We start from the raw sequence: 17,687 nt of genomic DNA, 5'->3' as shown, positions 1-17,687 counted from the left end.
ACTCCTAAATCTCTTGGTGGGTTCCTGTTAAGGTATAACTAACTAGGAACACATGGGTTATGATTGGTGAAACCCAGATACATATATTTTTTTTTATGGGCAGAGTCTCATGTAGCCCAGGCTGGCCCCAAACTCATTATATAGTCAAGGATGCCCTTCAATATCTTTCTGATTCTCCTACCTCTACCTCCTGCATGCCACCCTCTCAGTTTGTGGGGTGCTGGGGACCAAACCAGGGTTTTGTACATGCTAGGTGAACACTCTACCAACTGAGCTAAATTGCCAGCTAGAACTCCAGACTTCAAAGGTACATCCCAGCTTGAGGGAAATTCTAATAAGATACTACGTGGACATGCACAAATATAAAAATCCCATGGACACTCTGTCAAGGTAAGCACAGGGCGAGCTAAAGATGCCCAGTCATCCCTAAATGGCTTGCCACTCACCCTGGCTCCTCGAGGTCAGTGAAGGTGAGTCTCATGATATCATCATTGGTGACATCTTGCTCACTTTCTCCTGGGAGAAGTCCCAATCACCAGCTGTCACCGAGGACCTGGGAGCTGAATTGCCTCACTGTTCCCGGATACCTGAGTGCCTGCACCAGGCCTGATCAGAGACAGCTGGCCTTGGTGGGATGATGCTAATCCCTCTGATATGATGGTCCAGGATAGGACTTCAGGGAGACTGGAGCTTGTTTTGATGGTGGGTGGGGCCCGGCTGAGATGGCAAGCAGTGTGATATAGAGGTAGGCTAACTCCAAAATGGCCCCAGACAGTAAGTGATTTTCCTTAGAAGCCACCCATAAAGAGGGTGACAGCATATCCACTTGAGAGTCCATGCACAGTGCTCATCCAGGGCTGGCTACAAATGTACTCAGACTCTGGCTTGGAAAACTGCTAGGCAGGGGAGGAGGGTGGACAGGAGGGGGTTCCTCCTGGCCTTTAAGATGGCCGGTAATGTGTGGACCTGAGGCAGTGAAAACAATCCCTCCAAACGTGCCCATCCTCACTGGCAGAGAGGAGGGTCATGGAGCCCTGTGGGGAAGGGCTGCTGAGAGAAACAGTGCCATCTAGATGCACAACGATGTGGTGTCATGTCACCTGAAAGAGCAGTGGTGACTTGGACACAGGTTCTGTAATTGCTAGATCTGGAGATCAAGGTATTAGGTTGCCTGGGGGCCATGCCTGCCCTGTACTTCCCAGTGGCCACTGGAGCCTCAGCAGCCCTGGTGACTTGCCTGCATGACTCATCCCCAAGCTCCCTCCCCTAGCATTTGGATCCCTTTCACCCGAGGTAGCCTTGGGTAAACCAGACCCAGCACTTTCTAGTCCATTCCCTTTATTACAGCAGATGGGCTGTTTATGTCTTTAACAAGACAAAATGCAAGAGAGAATGAGGCTTGCTCGGAGCACAGCATGGAGGGTGCTTTGAGGGGACAGCATGCACGGAGCCATTTACTAACCATTCACCTGCAGGACGTGGGTCTGGAACAGATGCTCGTGGCCCAGCGCGTGGCAGGTGTAGTTGCCCATGTGGATTGTGGTCACCTTGGTGATATACAGGGACTCATCCTCTCCGAAGTCCTGTGGGCAAAAGAGTGACGATGAGATTCACTTCTGTTGAGCAGACTGGACAGCTGGTGAGTGAGTTTTCCAGGAAAAACATCTCCCTCCCTGGTGCCTCCTCCTTTCACGTGGCCGTGATCTTTCCTACTCTGCAATCAAATTCCCTGTAGCTCCTGGGAACGCTGGCTTGTTTCACAGGAATCTTGCTCACCTGGTGGAAGGCTTGATTCCCGAGGGAGGGCCTTGTGAGAGCAAAGATGGACAAACTTTCTTAAAGGGCTAGATGGTAGATTTTTCAGCCTCCAGAGTCTTCCGGTTTTTGTCAAAACTCCTTGGCTTTGACATGACAGCAAGACAATAGCCAGGATGATATGCGTGCGAATGAGTGTGGCTGTGTTTGACGGCATCCATGGACTCTAGCCTGGTTCAGATTCCATCTAGATCTCCAAGTGAGTATAGGCAGCTTATGGGATCAGAGTCACCCAAGGTAAGAGGGACAGAAGCGGTGGGAATATGGGACAAACCAAAACAAGGCAGGGACCTGAGAGAGAAACAGAAGGGCCCATTCCCAGGGTTTCCACAGGAAGTGACCCAGTGTGGCTCGACTTAGTGGTCCTTGCAGCCTCCTAGCATGGCTCTTCCTGAGTCAGGACACAGGGAAGGGGTCCAACAAACACAGGGCACCAGCAACTCTCTGGTCAGCTGTATTCTTTCTTACAGAGCTGTTCATGAAGCTGGACCCTTCCAGGCACCTGCTGCCGACAAGTTAGGGCCCAAGATTTCTTAGTTGTCTGTGGAAATCCCTCAGTAGGTCTGGCTTTTGCTACCAGACATCTCCAAGGATGTGGGGCTTGGCACTATTGAGACCTTGAAGGCCTCAGCTTATGGGTAAGAAAAATGGCTGCCCAGGGTTGTATGTTGGAGACACGGGGACACCTGGCATAGATACCCAGGAGACCCAGAATCGGCTGCAGCTCTGCCATTGACCAAAAGCCCTGTAGTCCCCACCTATAAGCTGTGGATAAAACATGTGCCCTGGCTGCCTAATGGGGGCATTGGGGACCCAGCAAAAGAATGCATGGGAAGCCAAGTGTAGGGGTACATGCCTGCAAATTCCAGCACTTGGGAGGTGGAGGCAGGAGGATGAGGAATTCTTGTGAGCTTGAGGCTAACCTGGGCTATATGAGAAACTGTCCTAGTTTACTCTCTTGCCGCTATAAAACACTTACCAAAACCAACTCGGGGAGGAAAGGGCTTACTGTAGCTCACAGGCTATAATCCAGCATCAGGGGGACCCAGGGCAGGAGCTCGAGACAGGACCAGAAGCAGAGACCATGGCTTACTCAGCCATCTTCCCAAGAGTACCGCCACCTGCAGTGGTCTGGCCTTTCCTACATCAGTCACTAATCAAGAAAAGGCCCCACAGACTTGCCTACAGGTCCATCACATGGAGCCAATTCCTCAGCGGGGTCTCTCTTCTCAGGTGACTCTAGTTTGTGTCAAGTTGGCAAAAACTAAGGCGCACAGGCTCTGTCCAAACTAAACCAAACCAAATCAAACCAAACAAACCAGACCAAACCAAACAACCAAACCAACCAAACCAAACTAAACCAAACCGAAACAATACCCAAGAAAAAGGAATGCACATAAAGATGTTTTCTGGGATGGGATGCACGGTGCACACTTGGGGCACTGTTTTTCCTGAGAGTAACACCGAGCTCTCTCTCTTGTCTTCTCTGAGCTTCCTTTGTCCACAGAGGCACTGTGGTGGAAGAACTAAAGGCCACCAGCTACCATGCACAGGATGTCTGAGCAGCTTCGGGGGCCACTCCTTAGTGCCCTGTTCCTGCCCCTGCAGCAATGGCACTCTCCCTTGCTCACACCTCCAGGGCCTGATCACAACCACATGGGTCCCTTTAAAGATGTTGGGGGCTGGGCATGTGGCTCAGTTGGTAGAGTGCTGGCCTGGTATGCACAGAGCCTGAGTTTGATGCCTAGCGCACACAAGCAGGGTGTGACGGTACACACCTGTAATCCCAGCATGTAAGAGGTGGAGTTGGGAGGATCAAGAGTTCAAGGTCACCCTCAGCTAGGTAGTGCATGCAAGGCCAGTCTGGGCTACATGAGCTCATATTTCAAAGGGCGGGGGGAGATGCTTTTGGGCTAAATTAGCCCAATGAAGGATGGAGAAAGGCACGAAGCTGTGGCAGGAAGGTTGATAGTGAGCATGGGTGCTGCTTTCAGTATTAGTAAAAAAACGGCCCGCCATGCGCTCATCTTAAAGCAGTCTGGAACCCTGCACCTGTCTGTGAAACATCACTTTGCTGAAAAGAGCCCGTCCCTGCCCTTCCGTGGAAGCCTCAGTAATAAAAGCACACAGCACATAGCTGACTTAGCCTGTGTCATAGCAGAGCCGTAAGGGCTCACCCTTGAGTTGCTGATCAGAAATTAATGGCTGGTCAATGCTGGGATGACATTCTGTCTAAGCTGTTTCCTGAGTTGAGAAGAATAGGTTTTGCTTGGAGTCCAGCGGTGGGATGGCAGGCCTCTGAAAGATGGCTGGGAAGCCGGAGCAGCCGTGCGTGTGTGCGTGCGTGCGTGTGTGTGTGTGCGTGCGTGCGTGAGTGCGTGCGGCACGCACTGGGGGACATGTAGCTCATCCTTATGGGGACAGGTGTAGGGAGGGAAGCCCAGTGCTCCACACGGTCAGATCCAGGCAGACTGCAACCCAAAGTGCAGAACTAGAGCAGCTTGCTGGGAGTCGAGTGCATGGTCATTTGACTTTTTCTTGACTCTGCACACCTTAGCCCTGTTAGCGTCCTTGAGGGTAACCTCAGGCTCCCGTGGCTCCTTCCCCTTGACCCCACCTTGTCAGGGTTGCTAGTCGCCTGGGTCACAGCACAGGTGAGGTGGCTGTTGGAAGTCAAACCCCCAGGGGTCACCTGAGAGTGGTACCCCATTAGCATTGGCACACAGGGTTCGAGAGGTTACTTGTGTCAGAATCTAATATGTGGCTAGCTCTTCCTGACGGCCAGTGTTCTATATCTAGAGATTCAACAAACCAGAGGAGAAAAATCATCAGAAAAAAAAAAAAAGTGGTGCCTGTGCAGACTTTCTTCTTGTCAACAGCCCTGGAGAGTAGAGCAAAGTAACATTTACGTAGCATCTATATCATGTTACACCACATACATTATGTAGAGATGGTTTAGGGGAGCGTATGCAAATGCTGTGTCATTTTATACAAAGGACTTGAACATCTCCAGATTTACATCACCTTGTTTTATCCTCTGGGAAAAAAAAATAAACCACACATAACAGACACCCAGTCCCACGGGGTGAGTTGGTAGAATCTATTTGAAACTATCTGATTTCTTTTACCATCTCTATCCTGACATATTGTATCCAGCCTCTATGGTCTCATCTGGGGAGCAGGGACTCCGCTACCTTTGTTCCCAGGCAGCCTGCTCACCCACATAGCGTCCCACAGAACAGCTTCTTCAAGCAAACGCCAGATGGCGCACATCCTCACCCAGCCCTGGATGATGGTGCCAGCGCTGCCCCAGGCTCAGCGATCTCCTTCCACTCTGCCCCGTCCCAGCTGCTCACCCTGGCTTCCCACTGCTTACGAGACCTTTTCACTTGCTGTCCTCCTCCTTGGAGGCTGCAGTCTATCTCTATCTTCCCCAAGGGTGCTCACCTCTCATCTGACCTCCACCCCAAGGCGCCACCTGCCTCCCTCTCTTTGTGTTACTGCATCCACCACCAGTGAAACACACTAGATTGAGCTCCATGAGGGGAGGGGATGCTTGGACTCTGTGGTCACTGCTGTTTCCCTAGAGCAGAGTCCAGCCCTTCATATTCAGGGGTACTTATTGGATGGGTAGTAAGCCACCGAGTGAGGCGTTCTGCTGGGGTAGAGTCCTGTTCTGATTCTTTGGTATGAAAATCTGGGTGTCCACCTCCTGCCTTCATATCTGATCAAGTATTGATTAGCCATGCAAGGTAAAACCATGGGAGTGGTCACCACAAAGTGGCTGGGAGAATGGCAAAGGGTTGATGCCAAGTATTCATGTATGTGTGTGTGTGTGTGTGTGTGTGTGTGTGTGTGTGTATGTGTGTGTGTGTATATGTGTGTGTGTGTGTGCAGGTGCGTGTGCACATGTGTGCAAGTGCATGTCGGGGCAAGAGGTTAACACTGGTGTCATTCCTCAGGTACCACCACTTTGATGTTTTTAAAGAGAGGGTCTCTTCATTGTCCCGGAGTTTGCTGATGTGGATGTGCTAGCTGGCCAGGGAGTCTCAGGGATCCTCCTGTCTCTGCCTCCCTGGTGCTGGGATTACAAAGTGCACCACCACACTCAGCTTTTCCCCCATGGGTTCTGGGGGTTGAACATAGATCCTCATCAATCTTAGGCACTTTATTGACTGAGCCACCTACCCAGGTCTGGTCTCATCTTGTTCCCACTTCCTGTCTATTTCTTCCCTATCCTGTATCCTTCTGAGGGAGTCTGTTCTTTTGCATCCTTCAGGTCAGGGCATCTGGGATAGACTGAAGGTTTAGCTCAGGGCAGCAGCAGATAGAAATGTCCTTGTGCACAGCCCCAAACTGTTGACTATACACCCCTGAAAGAATCTTCTAGCCTCTGCCTGCTTCTCTTGTCTCTCAAGTACAAGTCCTTGTTCCTTGTGAGTGGAGCATGCCCCCAGGGAGTGAGTCCTGGGAAGAGCTGCACCAGCCCCTGGGGACAAGGGAGCCAGCCAGATACTTTACAGCTCTTCTCTTAAGTACAGAGCACATCACCGCCTGTGGTGTCAGCTCAGGGAGAGCCCGCCTCTGTAATAAATAAAATAATCTCTCTAGGCTAAAACAATAGACATCATATAATTACAGCATGAAATGCATATTGTTTTCTGGATATGAATACTGGCTGCAGAAATCAAATTACCTCATTGGATGTGAGAGAATTACTTTAAACATTGATTTATAAGAAGCTACATAAAACTAAGCCTGCAATCTTTCCTCCTCTGAATGCTTCCTGAGATGTGTCTGAATACTGCTATCAATGCTTGATTGCATCTCTGTAATTGTTTTTTTATGGATAGCTTTTTCCCTCTGATACATAGAAATGTATTAGCAAAATCAAAGTTCCTTCCAGAAATAAACAGATGCCAGATTAGGCTATTCTTTGTATGGGTGCACATCCATTTTTTGGGAAGGAGACAATTTTACTTAAAGACACGATGTTTGTCTATTAAAAAGCGATTTTCTAAGTATTTGCCCTTATTAAAGAAAGTAATTAGATGAGACTCCAGTATTAAACAGTAGTTAAGCAGAGGGGAGGTGGGGTATGCCTCCATAGTGACACATGAGAGTCAGGAATAAGTAATGTCACAATGAGCCACCAAGGCAGAATGTTTGGTGACTCAGCGTTAAACAGAAGGACTCCAGGGTGATACTAGAGTTCAGCTCAACCATACTGTCCAAGTCACAAGCTGAAGCTCAGTTTGGAGGCATTTATCCAGAACTTCCCAACTCTGCTTTTTCAAGAAACATTACTAGGGGGCTGGAGAGATGGCTCAGTGGTTAAGAGCACTGGCTGCTCCTCCAGGGGATCCCGGTTTAAGTCCCAGCACCCACATGGCAGCCCACAGTTCTGTAACTCCAGTTCCAGGGGACCTGACACTCTCTTCTGGCCTCCTGCATGCACATGGTACATGAATCTACATGGTGCATGTGTATACATGCAGACAAGACATGGGCACACAAAATAAAACAAACCAACCCAGGGACACCCCTGACTCTCTTTGGGTAGGAGGGTGTAAACCGGGGTCTCTGGCTTGACTCTAGTCCATAAACTGTCACTCACCCTGGTATCTTGCCTACGCAGTCAGACAGTGTGGTCCCTACACTGAGTGACATCTAGCAGCCTATACATTTAGTAGCCAGTACTCAGAGACATTTGAATCACATGTTTAGTATCCAGACCAAATGGGGTCCCCCTGCATGCACTGGTAAATATACAGCATCCACACAAACACATGTATTGAATATGAGAAAGTGCGTGTGTGTGCACCCACCCACCCATCCAACCTGCCAGTTCTCTATAGCTGGCCACTCATGTTGGGGGTCCTGTGCTGCCTTATTCTTTCAAGCTCCTTCAAGAACAGATGTGGCATTCTGCAGGGACCTGCCCAGCCTGTCCTCTTGCTCAAGATCTTTTTGTATTAAGGATATTGCAGCGACATTCTGGGTGGCCACTGAAGCCTGAAGAAAGTAGCCATGCAGGTGTAGACATCCCAGGCTGAGGCTGTCTTGCCTACTTCATGTTCAAGGCCAGGAGAGGGGGTCAGAGGCACGAGAAGGCATGGTAAGGAAAGCTCCCAGCTTCTTCAAGACCTGGGGGTGGCATGTGTGGTCACTGGATGGCTTGGGTGACTATTGGCTTGTGGGGGTCAGTCTCTCCCCTCATGACTGTGAGCCTCAAAGGAGGTATCCCACATTTCTCCACTACCATGTCATCACCTGTGGGTCACATAATGAACTCAGGTGTGATGGCTACCTGGATGGAGACATGTCACTTTGGATGCTGTTCCTTATGGCTTATGCCTGCAAAGGAAGGGCACCAAAATATATTGCCACTCAAAGACACTGCTAGCTTTGTAGCAAGGTGGTCCCTAAGCCCCCAGAATGTCCTGTTTCATTGGAGTCTTTGTTTATGTGGGATCTTCAGGCCATGTGGGATCTGTTCTGCCACCTGAGGGGTTGCAGGCTAAAGGTCATCCACAGGGCGGGTTGTGAGGAGGCTCCAGAAAGATCTCTGGACACCAAGGACTGGCACACTCAGTGTGACCGCCATATGCTGATGATGGAAAACGACACATCTGTGGCTTCGCTGGGACGGGTCCCAGGAGGCACTTTGCTTGGGACTCCCTGGATTCTGCTGATGTCTCCTGATTTTTCTCCTGCATTTTCCCCATTGGAAACCGTCACCTGTGAGGCCAACAGTCTCCAGTGGGTTCTGTGAGTCCTCCCAGCAAATCACTGACCCTGAGACTGGTTTGGGAGCCCTAGGATTATGACTGGTTTTAGAAGTGTGTGTTTGTGTGTGTGTGTGTGTGTGTGTGTGTGTGTGTGTGTGTGTGTATGTGCACATGTCTGTACTACTTTAACTTCATTGTTGGTACAAAACTCACACAAGAGGTTCTGGCCCAGTTGCCTGGGTTCTGGGATGCCATATTGAGGAGGCATATGTGAGTGTCTGGGTGCACACGTGGACCCGGCCCCCGCCACTGGAGGCTCACATCAGGGATGTTGCTCTGAGCATTGAGCTTGCTTATTCTCAGAGAGCAGACAGCACTCATCTGGCTGGAGTGTCACGAGGTATAAGTGGCAGCTGTTGGGCCCTATGACCAGGTGCCTGAGTCCCTGAACGGGGCTTTGGGTCCATGGATAATTGCCAGTATGTGCAGGGGATGTCAAGGGACTTGGGCATCAGGCTGTGTGTGACAGCATCAAATGAAGTCCCAGGCCCACTTTGACCAATTGTTTTCATCTGGGAGGCTGCTGTTCCTCCTCCAAGTCACAAGTTCCTCTTGGGTCACAAGTCTCCAGGTAGGGGAGGCTTAATGGAGTAATAGCCCCTGGTTCCAGCCTGTCCCAACTACGGTTCTTAGAACATTCCAAGATGAATTTTGATTACATTTCCTTGTAGGGACCAAGAGATTTTTCATCAGGAAATTCCCACTGACCTGGTGCTTAAAACCCCCACACATTGTTGGAAGGGGTATAAACCAGTACGCCCTTTGGGGAAACATTTAATAGTTTCTCTCCGAACTGAAAATGGCAGGGAGAAGGTCTGGCTAGTTGGTGGAGTACTTGTCTAATATGCACGAAGCCCTGGAATTGATTGCTTCCATTGCATAAACTGAGTGTTGTGGGGCATACCAGTAATCCCAGCAATCAGAAGGTGGAATGAGGCAGGAGGGCAACCTTAGCTACACTGGGGGATCAAGGCTAGCCTGAGCTACAGGACAGCCTCTTTCAAGACAAACAAACCAACCCTCTTCAAACTGCACATTGGCTCCTCCTAAGAACTTCCCATCTGGATATGGTCACATATACAAACTGTGTGTCTTGGTGAGGGCCACAGCATGGTGGGCAGTGGACAAGGCCAGCACAAAGGGACAACAGGCGAAGGCACACCGGGTGGGGGCAGAGGGCAAGGCAGGGCAGCTTCTGTGGTGTGGGGCTGGGACTACAGGCTCTGGAGAGCGTCCTTTGGAGGGCTAAGCTCCAACCTGCAGTGGCCAGGAGGGACCCTGGTCAGCCTCCTCTGCTGGCTGGGTAGTGAGTCTATGAGGGGTCCACAGGCTCATTCAGGATCAAGTCAGGTCTAAGGTGGAAAGAGGTGAGCTAGAGGAAGCCACCTAGAAAGCAAGCGCCAGAGGAGGTACTTGGGACAGTTGACCCACAAGTCCACAAGTTGGCACACCACAGACCTAGGACCCATCCCTGGAGTGCCTTTCTTCTTTTCTCTTTAATACAGGGTTTCATGTGGCACAGGTGGGCTTCTGACGTGCTTTGGAGGCAACAGAAGACTTTGAACTTCTGATCTTCCTGCCTCTACCACCTACATGCTGGGGTTACAGGCGTGTGTCACCACGCCCTGTGATGCAGTGCTGGGGCTGCAATCTGGGGTTTGTGCGTACATGACAAGACTCTATCCACAGACTCATTTCCCCCACTCCCCCGGGACCACTCCAGACAATACACCTATCAGTTTGAATTCATCCAAAGATTAAAAAGGCAGCAGGTTTAGATATCACCAGGGTCTTCAACCCAAGCTGGAAAGAACTGGCCTCAGCTTCAAGTACTATGTTTTCCAAGAGTTTAAAACAAAATGTACCCAGGCGTTTAATGAGATGATCTTAATGCAGAATGACAGCTACTGTCTGCCGGGTGGCAAACAGCTCTCCATGCTAATCAAACGCCTCTCATCACTCCACAATGGATTCACGACCAGTTCATACAAAGACAATAAAAATTAAATGAGTCACGAGCTCCTAAATCATTTTCTTTTTGGTCTTTTTTTCTTTAAAAAGAACTCACTTCCAAAGAAACATTTGGAGAGAGGAGCACATGCTTCATTAGAAATATTTGTTCTCAGCTTTACACCATTTAGCCATGGGGGAAAGGAAACCTTTTAACAGACCCTTCAAACAATAGCACAGATACTTTCTTCTAGTGGGGCTTTGTGGCACTGCTTTTATCCCTGTACTCGGCCTGCCAACATTTGAAAGCCCCAAAGAGTGAGCTTCCGTTAAAAAAAAAAAAACAAACAAACAACAAAGGAAAAAAACCCCACAGAAACCTCAAACCTACAGCCAAATAAAGAGTGACTCAAGTTATTTGAAATATACTGAGTGTGTGGTAGGTCTTTAAAATCTTGTAGAACCATTTGTTTATGTTGTGTGTGCATGTGTGTGCACAGGCATGTGTGTGCGCAGGCATGTGTTCCGCAGCACAGATGTGGAGTGTGTCGGGTGAGTGGCAAGCGCCTTTATCACTGAGCTGTTGGTGTCTCCTTCTCTCCTTCCCCTTAATTTTTAATTACATTTACTTATTTATGTGTGTGTGTGTGTGTGTGTGTGTGTGTGTGTGTGTGTGTGTGTGCATGTGCGTGTGCATGCACCTATGTGTGTGCAGGTGCGGAGGTCAGAGGATAACTTAAGGATTTGGCTCTCTCCTTCTATCATGAGGGACCAGTGATCCACCATGCTTGGCAGCAAGCACCTTCCTTTACCCACCGAGCCATCTTACTGTCTTCCCCACCCCGTCTCCCCCCACCCCTGTCTTAAAAAGAAGAATATAAGAGAGATAGGGGATGTGGCTCAGTGGGACATTGTTTGCTTAGCATGCACAAGGTCCTGGTTTTGCTCCTTGGTAACACACACACACACACACACACACACACACACACACACACACACACACACACACCTTTTCCCCCTGAGAAGGTCCTCAGTGGGGCCAGAGGGGAGTGGCTAATGTGCCAGCAGCTCATCCAAGTGGATGCAGCTGTGGGACCTTGGGAGCTGGAGGGGGTTGCGGGAGGTAGGCAGAGGCAGCCGCAGGGCATAGCAATGCCAGGCACTAAGTATTATGTCCTGTTATCAAGAAACCCCAAGTGCCACTGGGTGGCAGGCTGGCTGCAGGCCCCCAGAAAGCTCCTCCATGCCTCTGAGTGCTCTAACCCCACCCACTTTATGCAGTTGTGGGAAGAGAAGAGCCCAGTACCACAAGGCAGGAGCAGCTGCAAACCTATAGGGAAAAAACAGCACCAACACTCAGTGATTCTGCTGATCTGCCATCATCGGTGGCTTCTGGGATGCCCCGCCCCTGTTTCTGTCTCTCCTTGGGCAGGTGCCATCATCCTTTGGATGACTGGAGAGTGAAGGAGTCACGTGGACAAGTGATACTGTTGAGGCAATGACGCACAGTCTGGATTTGGAGGGGTCCTTCACTCTGCTTTGAATGGCTGCTGGGAAGCCTGGAGTGGTTAGAGAACCAGAGGACTGTGGTTCAGAGTGGGTTTGCATGTTTTGTTGGTATGGAAAGTAAGACAGCATTCAAACTCCATCCCAGAATGCCCAGGGTGGGGCTGGGAGTAGCAGGTATGTCTATTTTTGACATGGGCCCCAGCTTAGACCCCAAATCCTGTTTCTGAGCCTTAGGGAGATGTGTGTGTGTGTGTGTGTGTGTGTGTGTGTGTGTGTGTGTGTGTGTATGCGCGCGCGCATGTGTGCAGGAGCTATCCAGGGAAGGGTGATACATGGTTCTTCTTGGTGGTTCAGGCAAAGAAAGCAAGATGCTTTCCTGTCTTCTGTGCAGGACTCAAAAATCACACGGAGTCCAAAGTGGCTTCTTCATCACTGACCCGTGTGACCCCAGGGTTGGGAGAGCCTTCAGAGCTTACCCTCCCCCTTTCTGATGGGACACCCAGAGCGGTAGACATCTTTCTGCTTCCTAAGATAGTGTGGTGTCTGGGCAGAGCGAACCCTCCAGGATGAACCTGGGCTCTGGCTGCTGGGAGACACCTGTTACTGGCATTTTGTGAGTGACAACATTTGCCTCTTACACACATAGCATTTGTCACTGGGCAGAGCAGGGCCAGGGGATCTGACTGCTGACTTCTGGTGCCCACAGTGGGATGGTCTGAGGGGCACCATGGCATGGGCTGGGGGACCAGGGTCTCATCTTCTTCCTCTATCAGACAACGCTGGTGTGAACACACTCCTAGGGCACCCTGACTAAAGAAGACGGTTTCTAGGTCAGTGACTGTGGCCGTAGTTCCCCCAGGGCTGGAGTGAGCACAGGGTCGGATCTAGACACACTGAGAACGATGGCTGCTTGAGTCAAGAAGCCAATAGGCGGCCAGGAAGTAACTCAATTACAGCTGCACGTTTTTTGGCTCCAGGGACCGTGGGTTGGAGTGGAAACCATTGAAACCATTGATTTCTCTTCAGGCTGACAGAAGGAGGCATATTGTGACCCAGGAGCCTCTGCGAGGGGTGCTCTTGCTAGCACCCTGCACAGCGGCCTCTTCTGGGAGTGGGGACCTTCTTGGGGGGGGGGCGCAGTTTCTGCTGTTATGAGCTGGTGAAGCAGAAGTCATGTGCGTGTGAAGTACTGGTGTGGGCATCCTCAGGAGGCTCTGAAGGGTCCCGGTTGGACTTTCTGACCAGGTGAAAAGTGCCGTGAATGGTACCATAGCCATATGGAGGAAACTTTGGTCAGGAGACACCATGGCCACTCTGACTGTGCTCTAGGCCAACTTAGAGAGGGACAAGGCTTGGGAGCAGCTGTGGACCTCCCTTTTGTTCTGGGCCCCATGTTCCCTGGGGCTCTTCTTGGAGACACGTTCAACTTCAGGTGAGGAGGGTCTCTGGTCCTGTGTAACAGCTACATTCGACCACATTGCTTCTTGATCAAAACTCAGTAGTTCCCCTGAGTCTATGGGGAAACAGCAAAGGCTGTAACATTGCTATTCAAAGCCCTTTGGGGTCTGTTCCCAACTGCGGCCTTTCCACTGCTCTCCCTTGCTTGTCCTGGTCACAGGAAGCCCCAGTGAGTACGGCTCCTTTCTGCAGCCCTTCCAACAGGTGTTTGTGGAAGTCTTGCCTCCCCCTGTGTGCTGGGAACAGTGTCTTTGCTCTGGACCCCAGCGTGGAGCTTTTGTGGCACTTAGTAAGCAAATCAATGCAGAAATGATGACTGGCAAGCTCGGTGCTTCTGACAGAAGTGTTCGCTCTCCACAGAACACAGGCGGCTCCTCGCTTGCCTCCGGGCTAGAGGGGAACATTGACTTTCTGATCAAATATTATTCTGATGCTCAAGGCATCTTTGATGTTTGCAAGTCAGAAAAGTTTAATTACATGTGTCATTAGGATGGCATTCTCTAATAGCTCTGTGACTGAATTCATTAACAGAATTCTTAACAGATAAGACAAGACAAATTAATATTTTGTTGCCCATGAAAGCGTCTCATTAAGAGAGTAGAGAAAAAGTGATTAATATTTTCTTGCCAATCAAGATGTCTCATACAAATGACAAAGAAAGGAGACCCACACCTTTTTGTGTTTTCTAATCTCCCTGCCTCGGGCTTGGAAGGCTGATCCATTTCCCTGGTTGGAAGCCATGTTTCGGTACCAGGCATTAATCACAGCTGCGTTGATTGTATTTCAGCGCTCATGGTGGTGGGGTGAGGGGTGCTGAGACAGCCAAAGACCCCCAGAACCTCAGGTCTTTGCTCCTCCTGGGCTGTTCTCCCCTGACCAGTTCTTGCTTCATAAATACCCTGGGCCTTCTGGGGACCCAGCTATTGCCCTCTTTGGCTCGACTTACTCCTGGAAGTGTCCTCCTTGGTGTCCTGGGAGGGAGGGAGGCTGCTGCTGCAAACCTTCTGGGTATCCCACACTGAGCTGGGTCTTTCCCACACATGGTCAGCTTAATGTTAATGAGGGTAGAATGTTAAGTTTCAAATCCTGGGACAAATGGCTGAAGTGCTTATTTAACAAATCCAAGTGGACACTGGCCACTAGGTTCTCCCAGCATCCCTCAGTCCCTACTTGTTACAGGGTCCTCCTGGTTGGTGTACCCCACCCTCTACCCTAAAATTCTCCAGCCCAGGGGCTAGGCATCCCTTCCCCCAGCTTCCCTTCCCCATATAATTCAACCATTTTGGTTACTCCTCCTCTTTGGGCCTCCTGGCTGCCGCACCTGGTTCCCCTCTGTCCCCTCTCCCCACAACCCCTCCTCACATAGCTCAGGGGCATGGCCACTCTGGACTCTCCCAGATGTTCCTGCCTCTGGCTATGCTCTCCCTTTTATCTACAATAAACTTTCTCCTCTAACATACCTAGGAGCAGTCATGTCCCTTCCTTTTTATTTTTTCTTCATTCAGTAATAATAATAATAATAATAATAATAATAATAATAATAATGAAGATGATAATGGCATTCATAGAATAGTCTATGTCAAGAATGTTACGTGCATTTCTTTACTGTAAATCTATAAGGCAGGTGCTCTCTCTAATTTAGCTCATTTCATAGATGAGGAAAATTGAGACTTATAAAGGTCAAGGGTCCTTTCCAAGGTTACTCAACAAAGTGTCAGAGCTGAGACTTGAACCTAGGCCTCTTTGAACCCACAACCTATGTTCTTCATTAGCAGGTGGTGCTCCCTCTCCCTGATGTGGAGGAGGCAGCATGGGCATTGCATGTGTGTTTTTGCATGCAGCAAGGACCCCTGTAGAGCAGATGCTGCCCTGCACCTGTGTCTGGGGCTTCTGAGAAGCAAAGACCTGACCCTGCCTATTTGCAGGCTACTGATTCAACCATGAGCAAGTGTTTCCAGAGAGGTAACGAGGGGCCATTAATCTCTGGTTGCACCCACAATTATCCAAATTGCTAACCTGATTTGAAAAGGAGAAATGCAATCGAGTTGGTGCTGGAGGCATGTTTGAGTAATTTAATTAACCGATGGCAAGTGCGCTGAGGAGTTTGCCTCTGCTTTTATTTCCGATGTGTTTAAATGGAGCACCAAATAATGCTGGGGAGGTTAGTCAGTCACCGGTGGCCCCGGTCCAGTGAGGTGACAATCACGGCGGCCAAAGGCATTTGCAAATGGATGCCAATTATGAGAGGCTCTGTATACACAAGCCGGCATACCCAACCCACACACATGCACACATATACACGCTCATACTCAACACACACATGTACACACATAAATACACACACACACACACACACACACACACACACACACACACACACACACACTGGACTTTCTTGCTATGGTCTCTAGCAAGGCCTAGCCATCTCAGGTCTAGAGGATGAAGGAGTCTACTCAAGAAGTGTCTATCAGGCACCCCCAGGGCAGGCTTCACTGACATTCTGAGATGGATGGGAGAGGAGACTGGCTGTCCATCCCACAAAGGGGGAAGTCTTAGGGAAACAATACTGCCTGGTGTGACAAGAGGGTTGAGGACATTCCCCAGCCAGATCTGCCAGGTTACACACTGTAGAGTGGTCACTTTTTCTAGCTGCTTTCCCTGTGATCTGAGGCTCCACCTAAAGGGGCCTTGGGTCTTGAATCTCAACTCTAATGGTGCCTATACTTTGGGCTGGACTGTGTACACCATGATAGTCTCAGCCCTGGAAGCAGCTTCACATCATGAGTTTAGCCGCCATCTGGAGACTGTCAGCATTGCTGCCCATGGTCCCTGCTTGTGCTTGCACGTCCCTAGGGATGGGAGGCTCAATCTACCATGAGGCAGGCTCAGTAGCAACAATGGTGCCCCATCTGAGGAGCTCAGATTGGTTTCCTTGGTGGTCACATGGCTTAGATCATCTCCTTTCACTTATAGGTGGCCAGGATCTGACCATTCATCCCATGAGTCATCTTCTCTGATGTGAGCATCCCATTGTGGACCTACTGTTCATCCGGAGTCTAGGAGACCAGTGTAGCCTCCTCTGCTTGGAAACTCTACTTCCGTTATTTTAGCCCAAGACCCATAGCTGCCCCTGTATCTCACCAACATGGGTGGCATTGCTGACTTCTCTCATGAAATGTCTGGACAGCCACCGCTACCCTTTGCCAAAGCTAGACCAATTGTTATATTTGAATTAGTCCATGTCTTCTTGCAGTTCAGTGGAAGGGAGGGGCAGCCCAGGTCGCTTTCTTAAAGATAAATTTACTAGGGATCAGCAGGCCAAGGAATTACTCAATGTCACAAAGCTGGTATAGAAGTAGCTGACAGGTTCTTCAGGGTCCAGAAGTATTATTCCCTGTTGGTCACATCAGGCTGTGTAAATTCACCCACCTACTCTCTGATGAGGAGTGTGTGTGTGTGTGTGTGTGTGTGTGTGTGTGTGTGTGTGTATACACGCACGTGGGGTGCTGGGTGTATGGGTTTGTGTGTATAGAAGTTCTCATGGTTGGCATCAGTTTGTAAATGCCCTTTGGACACTGTGATTAGTTCCATGCTAAGTCAGGGCTACTTGTGACTGAATAACCTCTATGTCCATCTGTGGGGGGAGGTGGCTGGAAATTCCTTGAATCTGCATCTCCTTACCCCCAAAAGAAGGTCCTTAAAGTGAGCCTCTGCTGGCCTTACTTGGCTCCCTTCTACCTCCTCATCTGTCGTTTGTCCTCCATCCACCCAGCCACCTTGCTCAACTGCCTTCTGCAGGGACAGCCCAACGTCCATACTGTCCCCAGCTATACGGCTGGGCCCTCCTCCTTGCAGCCCCTGGCCAGCTTTTCTCTCAGCCTGGCTGTGCTCTCTGGCAGCGTGTGGCTCATCCCTGTGAGGGATGAGACTGGGCTCACACAACCTGTTTCTCTCCAGATCCCAGGCTTAGGGCCTGTTTTAGGCCTTTAGGCCACCTGCCCTGGCCGGGTGCCTCCTGGTCAGTAACCGCTCTCCTTTGACTGGACATAACTATCAGGTTGATGACTGTCATCCATCTTGCCCTCTGTACATGCAAGGACTTGGGTCCGCTAAAGCTGTCAGGCTGAGCGTGGACCTGTTAAATGGAAGGCCTCTGCCACTACT

General features: G+C 50.0%; 1 protein-coding gene across 2 annotated transcripts in view; it reads right to left on the bottom strand.

The window, feature by feature from the left end:
• Window positions 1-17,687, bottom strand: part of Fstl4 (follistatin like 4) — a 423,065-nt gene that overhangs the window by 38,604 nt on the left and 366,774 nt on the right. For both annotated transcript variants that reach the window (XM_006991320.4, XM_076578356.1), the window contains one exon: window positions 1,463-1,583. In XM_006991320.4, the coding sequence (XP_006991382.1) occupies window positions 1,463-1,583 (121 nt within the window). The remainder of the gene's footprint in view (window positions 1-1,462; window positions 1,584-17,687) is intronic.

The sequence above is a fragment of the Peromyscus maniculatus genome, chromosome 8 (genome assembly GCF_049852395.1).
Source record: "Peromyscus maniculatus bairdii isolate BWxNUB_F1_BW_parent chromosome 8, HU_Pman_BW_mat_3.1, whole genome shotgun sequence".
In the NCBI taxonomy this organism is placed as follows: domain Eukaryota; kingdom Metazoa; phylum Chordata; class Mammalia; order Rodentia; family Cricetidae; genus Peromyscus; species Peromyscus maniculatus.
This window is presented reverse-complemented; position numbering and strand designations above follow the sequence as displayed.